The 13,568-nt window shown below is 41.0% G+C and overlaps 1 protein-coding gene across 6 annotated transcripts in view; it reads left to right on the top strand.

Moving 5' to 3' along the window:
• Positions 1-13,529, top strand: part of HNF4G (hepatocyte nuclear factor 4 gamma) — a 59,678-nt gene extending 46,149 nt beyond the window's left edge. For 5 of the 6 annotated variants that reach the window (XM_035124895.2, XM_035124891.2, XM_035124894.2 and 2 more), the window contains 7 exons: positions 3,500-3,606; positions 4,005-4,160; positions 4,939-5,026; positions 6,708-6,860; positions 7,538-7,774; positions 8,345-8,464; positions 9,390-13,529. In XM_035124895.2, coding sequence (XP_034980786.1) covers positions 3,500-3,606; positions 4,005-4,160; positions 4,939-5,026; positions 6,708-6,860; positions 7,538-7,774; positions 8,345-8,464; positions 9,390-9,508 — 980 coding nt within the window. In that variant the 3' untranslated portion in view covers positions 9,509-13,529. The remainder of the gene's footprint in view (positions 1-3,499; positions 3,607-4,004; positions 4,161-4,938; positions 5,027-6,707; positions 6,861-7,537; positions 7,775-8,344; positions 8,465-9,389) is intronic. The other variant, XM_035124889.2, reaches the window with a different exon arrangement.
• The last annotated feature ends 39 nt before the right edge of the window (positions 13,530-13,568 follow it).

The raw sequence follows: 13,568 nt of genomic DNA, 5'->3' as shown, positions 1-13,568 counted from the left end.
GCACCGGATCAAGGAGCTGGTCTGCAGAGTCAGCACCCAGCAACGCCACACGGAGCATCGCCTCCTCAGTCCAGCACGGTGTTGCTGGGCGCTGACTCTGCAGACCGGCTCCTCGATCCGGTGCTCCGCGCAGCACTCACATATGTTCTAGCGCCTGTTTATTTAACGGGCTGAATGACACTAGTTATTAATACTATTCCCAATGTATTGCAAACTACCTTGTGCATCCAGTTCTTTAGAAATGGGACAGGAAAAAAGAACCATTGACATAGAACCATTGAGACCTTATTTCTATGCAGAATAGTGTTTAAAAGCAGACTCACAAGTTCTCCTATATTTTAGCATGTCTGGAAGTAGGCATAGATAAATTATGGAATTCACACCAGAAGTAGTGATGGCTGCTGGATGACTTTAAAAGATTTGGCAAATTCATGGAAGATAAGAATGCCGATGGATACCAGCCACCATGGCTGCACTTTGCCTCCATGGTCAGAAGCAGTATTCTTCTAAATTCCAGTTGCTGGAAACTGCAGGAGGGGAAACTGCTGTTGTGAGCTCATGTCCTTCTTGCTGGGCATCTAGTTGACCACTGCGAAAACAGGACGCTGTTGTTTTGTTTTGCCCTCTGTGGGTGTGTGACAGACAGACAGTCAGAAATTGCTTAGTGCTTCCTTGAAAAAGAGCCTTCTCTTGCTGGAGAAGACTTACACTCAGCTATGCTTGTAATTTCAGAAAGGTGCTACCCTAAATTCTCAAGTGCATCCCTTTGGAAACAGAAAAATGACATATTAAATCACATCAATAAGATTTGCTTAGCATCAAATAACTGCAGTTTAAGCTTAGGCTGCACTTCTGTACCCACCTACTTGAGAGTAAGCCCCGTTGAGCAGCCAGGCCAATCCAAAGCCTGATTGGGCAGAGGTGGAGTGAAATGGAGCTATGGGGGCGCTTCCATATCTGCAGACTTGTTTCTCATGTCAGGAAGGTTGGGAGCAGACATTTGGACCAAGATTGGGTCTGCTGCCATCAAGGAGCAGGAGCAGCTCAGGATCCTGTGGCTCCCAGACCAGCTCAGTCTCATCCATTTGGAGACTTTCCACAAGCTATCAGTAAGGACTGGCATTGGTGCAATTCTTTGGGTGGAGGGACACTAATCCAGTCCCTAGTCCAGCACAAAAGTGCTTTGGGTTGCACACTTGGCACCATAAAACCCCAGTCATAGTATTTGCTTACTAGTTTTATCACTGTTCTTTTTATGTATTATGTGACCTTGTAAAATCTAAGTCTTTTTAAGTTTGTAGAAAGTCTTGCATATATTTGACAGGGCTTTCCTCTTCTCCCACCATTACAGCCCTCAAATGAAAGTTAGTTTCAACCTCTCCCAGCTTATAAAGGACCACAAGCGAGAGTTTAGGAACAGAATTATCTGGGCACTAGGAGCTGTGCCAGAATTCCTCCATTATTGCCTTTGTGTTCTTCCTTGAGTCCTCCAAACTAAGGAATACCATTTCATTCTATTTTCACCATAGGCTTATCACATTTTTTAAAACAAAAAACAAAAAACAAAAAAAGCTTTTCAAACTGACTAGTAACAAACTTTGAAGTTGAATTATGTGCAGGCAAAACATTTATTTCTGAAAAACTTTTTTTTAAAAAAAAATGGTTTGCAATACATTCCCACCATTTATTGTGGGTGATCAAAGTAGTTAGGTGCCAATCCTCCGGTATAATTTTATATTTAAAGCATAACTACATTTTGTTGTTGAGGTGCTGAGTTAAGAAATGAAAAAAGATAGCTTTTCTCCAGTTAAAAAAGACTGGAGCATCATTCTTGATTCACGTCTACGTGACCATTTATCACTTAGTGTTTATCACTGTACGACATTTCTTATTATGACCTTAATAAAAGGCCCATCATGAATGTCCTTGGCTAAGAATCTAGTGCGCCTTCACTATAAAGCGTGTTCATTCTTCATATAAACTGCAGAACACTATATAGTGCACTGAGCACATTTTTATTGAAGCATTGGTGCTGCCTTCTCAACTTCTCTGATGCAGATTGCTTCCTTAAAAATAACAAACGGATCATTGGAAATACAACTGCTGCTCTTACAAAAGGTTATGAGGTTCTGTGTGGAATGGAGAAATATGTTGATCACAACCCTGTTTTTCTCTCCTTGGTATGACCTTGGATATAAAATAGGTTCAGCAAAGCTGATGGGTAGCCTTATTTATCTCTTTCATTTTTGCATTAAAAGGGACACCTTGTTGCTCCACAAGCTTTGTGTTCCACCATGCCATTCTCTTTCTAAAAGCTAGTATGCGATTATTTTTGCTCCAGACTATCTGCTTCAAACCCTAATACTAGCATCTCTCAATGCTACATCCTTAAAAATGAACTCTGGCTGGAAGACAGTTGTTTTTGAAAGCTGAAAGTGGTTTTTTTAGAAGTTTAACATTAGGGATGGAGTTGTTGTTTTTTTAATCCATTTTTTAAAGCAAACTTCCCTAATTCACTAGTCCTGAAGTTATATGCAGATTGAAACATAGCTATCAGTGTGATTGCTTTTCCTCCCCCAAAAATCCATCAGCTACTGCAGCAGTTCAAAAGCTTTGTAAAGAAAAAAGAATGCTGGGGCAAGGAAGGAAAGGTTCAGACCTGTCTCTAAAATTTACGAGACTTTTTTGACTTCAAAATTTCTAAAGTTGAAATGGTGTTCTTTGTAAACAGAAATTATTTTAGGACCATTTCTTATAATGCTTATATAAAATGTTATAAAATGTTTGCCATTGCTCTTCCATGAATTTCTGCAATACTTTGGACATCTATGGTTCATACAGTTTCTTAATAACACTTTGACTGCACACACATCATAATAAGGACTTTTGGCTTATCCTACAATGTTTCTCAAACTTGGGTCTCCAGCTGCTGTTGAACTACAACTCCCATCATCCTTTGTTAGCAGGTCAGGAATGATGGGATTTGTAGCCCAACAACAGCTGGAGATCCAAATTTGAGAAACACTGTAATATGTCGCAAACAAACAAACTGCCTGACTGCTCTAGCATTGCCCCTCCCTTGGATGAGCAAGATAGACAAATCACAAACCTTTGGCTTCCCATTACATCTGGCTCAAGGAACATGATTTGTCACTCACTAAGAAGCCACAGTTGCCAGCCAACCTCAAGCCATGGTTTATTGTTGGTTTGCTGCTTGTTTCAACTGGCTTATGTTGGCTTGCAGATTGTATTAGGGAGAAGCAAACCACAATCCTGCTTTTGTACATAATGGCAAACCAAGGCTTCTAGGTTTCTTCCTGCTACTCTTGCCAGGGGAGGAAAAAAGTAGGAGCGATTAGGTAGCATCCTGCTCATTCCTGGTAAACCATGATTAGCTGGAAACTCTGGCTTATAGTGATATGTAAACACTACCTTTGAAAAGCTGTTCAGTAGCATGGTCTGCATGCAAACCAATGTGCAATTTTGTTTCCTCTCCCAGCTGTGCAAAATGAACGGGACAGGATAAGTACGAGACGAAGTGCATCTGATGGCAGCAACATTCCTTCTATTAATATGTTGGCCCAGGCTGAGTTGCTTTCTCACCAGGTACAGCAATCTACCATCATGGCGTATAGGATCCCCATGACCTTTAAAATGTTCTCTGTTTTATACATGCACCTATCCTTTTCCATTTGCAATACAGAAATGAAATGGGAAGATTCTCTCCAGAAATTTGTAATCTGATTCAGCTTATTTTGCAATAAGCTTTATACATCTTTCACTTTCAAAATACCGTACTTAGCTGCCTGATTCGGGCAGAATGTTTCACTGACCACTTGGAGTACTCCTGTTGAAGTTAGTGAAATATCAGGGGCTGAATGCCTAATTCGAAAGGTCTACTTTTTCTGTAACAGTGAAAACAGAGCTTGTTTTGTGGGGTGCTAGTGTTGGTTTTTGACACTCTGTAATAATCCGAGGTCATAATTTCTCTCCACTATAACCAGATCCCTGTTTCAAGCCCCTGTGCTGGTACTGACATCAGCGTTAAGAAAATTGCTGGCATTAGTGAAGTATGTGAATCTATGAGGCAGCAGCTCCTGGTGCTTGTAGAATGGGCAAAATACATTCCAGCTTTTTGCGAACTACGGCTGGATGATCAGGTATGGGATAATGAGCTGAGAAGCCACAATAATGGTTCCGTGTGGAAGGCTCTCTTTTCACAGAACACACTTCTAGGATGTTAAGCCAAAACATCAAGGGAAGCTCATGGGAAGTAGAGATCATGGGGGAGCTGGTTCTGGCATATATATAGTTAGATTCAAGAGAGTGGGTAGGCTTGGGTCCAGAGAAGATCATGCCACACAGCAGGAGCCAAGCAAACAAGCCCAGGTGCAAACAAATCCACAACAAGCAACTGAGATCTAAGAAAAAAGAGGTGAAAGATTCAGGGGAAATCTACCTTTTATGAGACACAGTCAAGTTACTCTATAAGGAAAATGCCCAAAGGCCTCTTCCTGCCTGCTTTCGACAGGGGTATTGGGAGGCAGTGGGCAATTCTTGGTCAGCCTTCACTAATCTGGTGCCTTCCACATGTTTCGGACTACAACTCCCATCAACCTAACCAAAACACCTAGAGAGGACCAAGTTAGTTGTTCTAGGAACAGCAGAGAGAGCTGAGGGACTGAATCTCAAGGCCTGATATTCAGGACGTCATCAGGTATTGCACATATTTATAAACTGGAAACAAAGCCAAAACAGAGCAGCCGCTTATCCAAATAGACAAGCTTCTAAAGTGGAAACCTCTTGTCTTCAAGATGATAGTTTAGGGAGGGAGGGTGTCTTCACATAGTGGCAACAGCTAGTGTAGGTGATTCATCTTATTCCACTTGCTTTATTTTTGAAGTTACTATTGTTCTATGCACATTGTGTTTTTTCAAGGTTGCCCTGTTAAGAGCACATGCTGGAGAACACCTTTTGCTTGGAGCAGCAAAACGCTCTATGCTTTACAAAGACATTATTCTTTTAGGTAAGTTTATCTTTATTTTACTTTTTACAACACAGTCCTGGGCATATTTACTGTCTCAATGGGCCTGATTCAACTAAGTAGGTGTGCTAGCGGGAGCTGGCTCATGAGCCCTGCTAGGACAATGGGACTTTCCCCATCCTCTTCCAGCTCAAATTGGCTCAGATGTGGTATAGAGAAACCACATGTGGAGGAGGTGGGAGATTATTCCGTCAGCCTTGCTGAAATATGTTGATGGAATGACTGGAAGAGTTTGGATTCTTTGCACAGTGTTATTGGGGTTTACTCTTAGTAAGTGTACATAGGATCACCACCGACAACACATCATGCTCTAACTAGGGATGAGTGAATCTGCCAGGTTTGGTTTCTCAAAGTTTCTCCTTTTCCCAATTTTCAGTTCTCAACATTTCCATATCAGTACTGTAAGCAACTTTTTAAAAATAAAGTCATCAGCATTTTAGTGCACATGTACACATTTTGCATGCAATTTCCCACAATCCAGTCGTACCTTGGAAGTCAAATGGAATCCATTCTGGAAGTCCGTTTGACTTCCAAAACGTTCAAAAACCAAATTGCAGTTTCTGATTGACTGCAGGAAGCTCCTGCAGCCAAGCAGAAGCCCCGGGAGCCCTGTCGGATGTTTGGGTTCCAAAAGAATTTCACAAATCAGAACAATCACTTCTGGGGTTGCGACGTTCGGGAGCCAAAACGTCCGAGTTCCAGGGCGTTCGGGTTCCAGGGCGTTCGGGTTCCAAGGTATGACTGTATACACATTCCTGTAGTATAATGCATATTTGCATACATTCTCACTAACACGTTCATATTATTATTTTTTGGTACATGTTACTTGGCTGGAGAACCACATTTCACAATTTGGAGTAGCACAAATTGCAAGGGATGGCAGTGTTTCGGTTTCATGTTGTTGCAGAAATTGTGAATTAAGGAGGTTTGCCTTGCCTTGTGAACTGAACTTCTCCCCATCCCTAGCTCTGACCTTTCCAATTCATTATCCACTCATTATCTGCTATTCAGGTTTGGAGAGAGGCTGATATGTTGATGACAAAAGCTTAAGGTGTGGCCGTGCTGGCTGTTGCAGAGCCCAGTGCTATATAGCAGCATTAGTCAACGGGGTGCCCTCCACATGTTGGACAACAGTTCCCATCACCCTTGACTATTAGCCATGCTGGCTGGCCCTGATGGGAGCTATGTAGTTAACGACATATGGAGGGCACCATGTTACCTACCAGGGCCGTCTTGAGCAGGTTGGGCGCCCTGGCACTGAGGCGCGAAGATCGCTCCGGCGCCCTCGCAGCACGCAGCACAGCTTCTGTGCGGCTTCACTGCAGCGCCCTGCGCCACCGGGACTGCACCTAGAGCCAGGCCTGTTAACTACCCTGGTATATAGGATTCATGGTAAGTATATTGGCTTCAAAAAGGGAAGATTTGGCCACCCATCTGTCTTAAGATGAACCTTGAAGATTTTGCTCTCCTTCTTGATGGATATTTTATGATTATGATTTCTTTGCTGGCATATTATTTGTGGAAATAAATATTGCATGTGTGGAGAAAGGTCTTTTGTGAACACATTCATCTGCATAAATGCTATAGAAAATGGAAACTGAATATGAATTTTAAGGCTACTTACGTTGTCAAAAGAGTTCTGATTTTGTTTTTGCTTCTTTAGGTAATGATTTTGTAATCCATCGCAACAGTTCTGAAATTGAGATCAGCCGAGTAGCAAACAGAATACTGGATGAGATAATACGACCATTTCAGGAGATCCAAATTGATGATAATGAATATGCTTGCTTAAAAGCAATTGTATTCTTTGATCCAGGTATACTTCAGAATCCAACACACACACACACACAGTGATAGCGATAGCATAGTCTTAGCTGAAAAGCTGAAGATTTTCCTATGCTAATGTTGACCTTGATGTGGTTCCTAATTTAACAAAATGTGTCTTTGTCAGCCTTCCCCAACCTAATACTCTCTAGTCTTTGGACTATGACTCCTATCATCCCCACCAACAGTTAAAAACAGAAAAAGTTCAAAACGACAATCAGTAAACCACTGTCAAATGATATACAGTACTCTTGATTGCCTACATAGGCCTGGCAGAATAGGATTTTTTTAAAGCAGATGTTTAAAAGTTGTCACAGACGGCACCGTCATGATAGTAGAAAGATCTGCACAGGAACTAGTCTGTCCTCTAGCATTCCTCTTGAAATGCCCTGTTGTGAGTATAGAGGTGGTTTTTTTTTTCTACAGGCTACCACTGGTTGTAGCTTCTGCCCATCTGCCATTGGGACAGTTTCATTGGGAAGTTCCAAGTTGGTGGAGGGACACCTCTGTTCCACCCCAAATCCCCTCCAGCATTGTAGATGGGAAATTTGGATAGGTCTGTGAGTCTTCCTTATCCCCAGGGCCCACATGGATAGTAACAAGACCAATGATTCATTGCTTTGGTGCTTTCTTCCATACCCTTATGAAAAATTTCTTTGTTGTTGGAAGATGCAAAAGGACTGAGTAACCCAATGAAGATCAGGAACACGAGGTTTCAAGTTCAGATCAATTTGGAGGACTACATCAATGACCGTCAGTACGACTCCAGGGGACGCTTTGGAGAACTCTTACTACTTCTGCCTACCCTTCAGAGCATCACCTGGCAAATGATTGAGCAAATACAATTTGTGAAACTGTTCGGAATGGTTAAAATTGACAGTTTGCTTCAAGAAATGTTACTAGGAGGTAGGTGTGTCAGTAGGTATTATTGGACTTCTTTGTGTTTAACTGTACTCAGATGCACTTATATTAGTGGTGTGCCCCCCCCCCCACACACATGAGAGACATTTTTCTGCTGCTTTTGGGTCTAGAATTATTTTTGCAAAATTTAGGGAGAACTTCAGGTCCTGGAACCAAATGCCCCCTCGTAGGCTTTTCTATTTCTCCCTGCAGACTCTCTCCAGGTCACACACCTGGCCTGGCCTGTTCTGTGCCCTATGAGAATGTCCCCTCATAGGACACTCAGTAGGAACTAGCAGCCAAGGGGTAGCGGTCACCTCATCTTCCTCTGTTTTCATCCTGGCTTTGTCAAGAAGTGAATTAAGGTCTTGCAGCTCCTCTAAGTGAGGGAAATGCATTTTATTTTGTAGAATCAACCAGCATGACACTCTTAATCTCAGGGTTGTGGTTTCAAGCCCTCTGTTGGGCAAAAGATCCCTGCATTGCAGTGGGTTGTTGTGGATGACCCTAATGGTCCATTTCAACTCTGATTCTCTGTCCATTTGCACAGACAAACGCTTGGCTTTTCTGTTGCAGGTACGTCTAGTGATGCCTCGAATCTGCACCAAGTTCATCCTCATCTAGCCCAAGACCCGCTCACTGGACAAACTCTGCTTATAAGTTCAGTGGCTGCTCCTGTACATGCAGAACCAATTTGTAAGTTTATTGTAAATATATCATTTGAGTGTAACTTCTCTGGGTTATTTTTAATTAACCGTTTAATCGGTTATCAGTGTTTCACATCATTTTTTTCAACCTTAATTTTTTTTCTACTAACAACCCGAGTTTAAAATTTAATTTCTTATATTGAAGCAAATTTTTAGTGAAGGCTAGGCTGTAGCACTGCCAAACCTTCATCCAAAAATACTTTTTTGGGGGGGGGGTGTCCCAAAGTGTGGCTTTCAGAGTTAACACCATCTTTTTCATTGCTGTTATTTGAAGAGGTTCACAGTATTCACCGAATATGATGATGCCACAACACCATGTAACCAATAAGATTTGATGTTTTAGGTTTGGGCTTTTTTTTGTTTTTTGTTTACAATCAAGCGGTATATAAATTTTACAAAGCAAATAAAAATTCATGAAATAAAAGATCTGGCTACCTCAGAGTTTCCCAAACTTGGGTGTCCAGCTGTTTTTGGACTACAGTTCCCATCATCCCTGACCACTGGTCGTGCTAGCTAAGGATGATGGGCATTGTAGTCCAAAAAAAATAGCTGGAGACCAAAGTTTGGGAAAACCTGAGCTACATGCTGATGGCACTGAGAACCAACAAGCCAGTGTCCTCACTCTAAACAGGTATAGGGCAGTGGTGGTGCCTCAGCCCAAATTGGCTGTGGGGCTGAAGCTACTACGCTGGATTTGGAGAGGGAGTCAGCACCCGCTTAATGGCCTTGACAACTGGAAAGCTCCTGCAGACATATTTCCCACGTTCAGACCCTTGCTGAAATAGTGGGGACTTCTTCACGGCAGGTGAAAAATGTTCATGAAAAGCACATTCCCTGCCTCTTGTTTCAACGCAGCCCTAAGTTAAGAGAAGCTTGATTTGATTACTGATAATTCCTTTTCAATTCTTCTCCAGCAACTCCCGAAACTCCTCTGCCTTCTCCTCCGCAAGGCTCTGGTCAGGAATACAAGGTAGCTGCAAACCAAGTTACGGTTATTTCACAGCAATCTCTTCCAAAACAAAAGCCATTGTGATATTGATCAATGCTTCTTCTTTTTTGTAATACATGCACTGCATTAAGCCATTGTGACACTGGAAAACTCAGGACAGATAACTCAGATCTGCTGTTAAAGAGACAAGTACAGTCCCCTTTGGAGAAGGTTTTAGTTTTGGTTTTTTTTAAGAAAAACAAATCACTTTTACTAACTTTTTTTAAAAAAAGAAGAAGCTTGAATTCAGATATAATTTGTGGGTGCAAGTAGGTGAACGGAGAGGGGAAGCTGTTTCCTGTTTGCAATGCATTTGAATCAGCATTGAAGAAATTTAATTTATTGTCCCCTTATACATGAAAAAAGTCCTAAGTATCACTAGCGGAAGGCAAAGCCTGATTTTAATAGAACTGCAAGCTGAAATTTAGAAATAATGAAACAGCGAAGCAAGTAGTTTTAACAGTTAATCAAAGCAGGTGTCTCATTTTCTTGAATATACCATGGAGGTTGAAAGCCAAAATACTTCCTGCAAGCATCTATGTGACGTATGTGTGAATTATATAGTGAAATCCTGTACATGTTTACTCAAAAATATGACCCATTGTGTTCAGTGGAGCTTACTCTCAGGCAAGTATGCACTGGACTGCAAACTATGTGGAAGCAAATCACCTTAATTTCAATGGAATTTATTTTTAAGTAAGTGAATACTGCTGTGGGATTTGCTTAAAAATGCATTGTCTTTTGCTCTTAAGTAAGAGTCTCTTGTAAATATGTTCTGCTTTTAATGTTGAACTGTGGGGTTTTAAAAAGCTACTATTTAAAATTTGAACTATAATTTTTAAAAGAATTAAATAAGGATGTTAGCAAAAAGTGAAGAAAATTTTCCCCCATTTACCCTTTCTCATGAAGTGGAAATTTTTGGGGGGAAGTTGAAAAAAAAGCACATTTCTTCTGAAGTATTCTATTAGAATGAATAGAGCAGTGTTCTAAAATAGCACTGTTGTAGCCAATACACACAGCTGCAATTTTTTTAGTTCCAACATTCAAAGTTGGGAATATTAGTGATTAAAACACTGGTACTATGCTTGACTTGGTTACTAAACAAGCAACACTCTTATGACTTGATGTTGAAAAAGTAAATCTAAATATTTTTCAGTATAGAATACATTCAGATAGCTAGTAGCCTAACAAGCACAGCCTCTGACTCTAATTCTCTCTTCCATTTTTTGCATCAAGTGAAATAAATGGATGAAAGTTAGACAATAGACACATGCCCTCTTATAACATGCAGTGTCAAAATGCTTGCTCCAGTTCATATGTTGATGGTTTATATTTTCATCTTCTATCTTCCTCTATTTTCCCAGCTGGCCAAAAAAAAAAAAAGGTGTTGGGGGGACTAAGAAAGACTTTGATACCATAAGCTTAAAATATCATGTCACACACTGGATTTGCATTCAATAAAAATAATCATATCCAATTTAAAATGTCATGTAACTAAAAAAGTTTCACATACTGAATAGTACAATGTTATGTGTTGTGCTAAAGGGGCCGCGGGTGGCGCTGTGGGTTAAACCACAGAGCCTAGGACTTGCCAATCAGAAGGGCGGTGGTTCGAATCCCTGCAACGGGGTGAGCTCGGTCCCTGCTCCTGCCAACCTAGCAGTTCGAAAGCACGTCAAGTGCAAGTAGATAAATAGGTACTGCTCTGGCGGGAAGGTAAACAGTGTTTCCATGCACTGCTCTGGTTCGCCAGAAGCGGCTTAGTCATGCTGGCCACATGACCCGGAAGCTGTATGTTGGCTCCCTCGGCCAATAAAGCGAGATGAGCGCCGCAACCCCAGAGTCATCCACGACTGGATCTAATGGTCAGGGGTCCCTTTACCTTTACCTTTATGTGTTGTGCTAAGTTTTTTAATGAGCAAAGTGGGTTTAGGTTTTATAAGAAAGTACTGGATATATTTCAATTTCCCCCCAAATTTCTCTCTTTCGTTCTAGAAAAAAACAAACAAATGGGAAAACATCCATAGATTTTACAACTGTAGACCCTTCTGATGTTATCGGCATAGTATCAAAGCTGTTGCAGTTCAGTTCTTTCTCATGCTTTTCCGGTAACATCAAAACCATTGGACCAATGTCATGGCGCCTTTCTTACACCAAAGTTGTTCCTAATAGAGATTGGGTTGTGTCATAATGCCCACCCTGGGTAGCAGATCCCAGAAGGCCCTGCAGTAAAGGCCATGGAAAAGTTAGATATAAGAACATAAGAAGAGCCTACTCTTTGAGGCAAGTGGCCCATCTAGTTCACCATATTGTTCTCAGAGTAGCCAACTAGACACTTATGGGAAGCCTGAATGCAATAGCACTTTCCCCAAAGTGTGATTCTGAGCAACTGGCATTAAGATGCATACTGCCTTCAACAGTGGAGGCAGAGCATAGCCATCTTGGATAGTAGCCATGAATAGGCTCACCCTCCATTAATTTGCTTAATCCAGACACAGGTCCGGCACTGGCCCTGAGCTGAGACCTTTGCACAGGAATCCCCAGAAAATTCTTCTCCACCTGGAGTCTCAGATAGCACATCACTGGACCACTGGCATAGGCAACAAACCAAGAGGAAACTAACAGCAAGGGATTGGAGTGAATTAGCCTGGGCATGGCAATCTGGGTTGAGTACCATAAAAGGGTACTCCAGACCTAGCTGGAGTAGGTGGATCACCGTGAGCTCTCCAAGGTCCTGTACCGCTACTTTGCCTTGCCCTTTGGGCTTCCATTTCATAATGGGACAGGACAAGATAGGTTAGTGATGGTGAAGGAAGCAGGTCCACATTGTGGATACTTCCTATCTGGTCAAGGTGCCTATTGTTACCTGAGCATTGCAGCAAGAAAGCGGAGGAGCAGGGTTTTTGGTGCTTAACAATGTACATAGCTCTAAGATGAATGACTAAATGATTTCCTAGACTGCCAAGTGAAATGAATCTCTTTCCCTTTTTGAAACTCTTAATATTGTTATCTATTTTATACAATGCTTTTCATTGTTAAATAATAAGTATATTGTAATTTATTGAGAATCTGATTTATTTTCTAGGTGTAAAATTATTTTTGTAAGCCTAATTGTACAAAATCAAAATGACTGGCTTTGTTCGAATGGTATATTGTGCTGAGCTGTTTGAACCATGATGTAATGTATGGATGTTGGCTTGAGTAGCCATGAAATGGCTGCTGCAAATGTTTTCAGATAGACTGTTTTTCATCAATGCTCAATAAACAGATATTGAAAACATATGAATGTTAAATGGGCCTTGAAGTAACTTTTTTTCTTTGCATAATGTAAACAGCAATGTTGGGTTGTTGGGTTGCTTTTACAAAAATTGGCTGTCATAACTATGAGCAGAAAAAGTTAAACTATTATTGAAATCAGATGAGAACCACATCTCAGCTCAAACTGCATCGGTTAGAGCTTTAATTAGGCTAAATTCCTTCTATTTCTTACTCAGTTCATTGAAATATTTAGAATTTCTAAGAGGTGAGATTGCTCTTTGGGGATGGCAGCTATTGTATTGTAAGTTAATAGTTTCATTTCCTTTTTTGTTTTTTGATTTTTGAGGTTTCGGATCAGAAAATTATGTGTTATTTAATTCAGGAAAGAAAGGATGAGATTAATTTTACTCCGGTCAGATAATTGTATGTTTTTAATGTATATGTCTTTTTCAGTTTTTAAAAGGAAAATAATTTACGGTCTGTGCATGTACATTCTAGTGGATCAGGTCAAAGACCTACCTAGTTCAGCAGCCTGTTTTCACAGTGGTCAACCAGATGCTTAGGCATAGCCCTCAAGCAGAACATAAGTGCAACAGCACTTTCTCCAAGTGGTATTCAAAGACATACTTCTTCCAACAGTGGTTGCATAATATAGCTAGTGAGCTGGGTATGTTTAGCCTGGAGAAGAGAAGGTTAAGGGGTGATATGATAGCCATGTTCAAATATATAAAAGGATGTCATATGGAGGAGGGAGAAAGGTTGTTTTCTGCTGCTCCAGAGAAGCGGACACGGAGCAATGGATTCAAACTTCAAGAAAGAAGATTCCACCTCAACATTAGGAAGAACT

This window comes from Zootoca vivipara, chromosome 8, assembly GCF_963506605.1.
Source record: "Zootoca vivipara chromosome 8, rZooViv1.1, whole genome shotgun sequence".
Classification (NCBI taxonomy): domain Eukaryota; kingdom Metazoa; phylum Chordata; class Lepidosauria; order Squamata; family Lacertidae; genus Zootoca; species Zootoca vivipara.
This window is presented reverse-complemented; position numbering and strand designations above follow the sequence as displayed.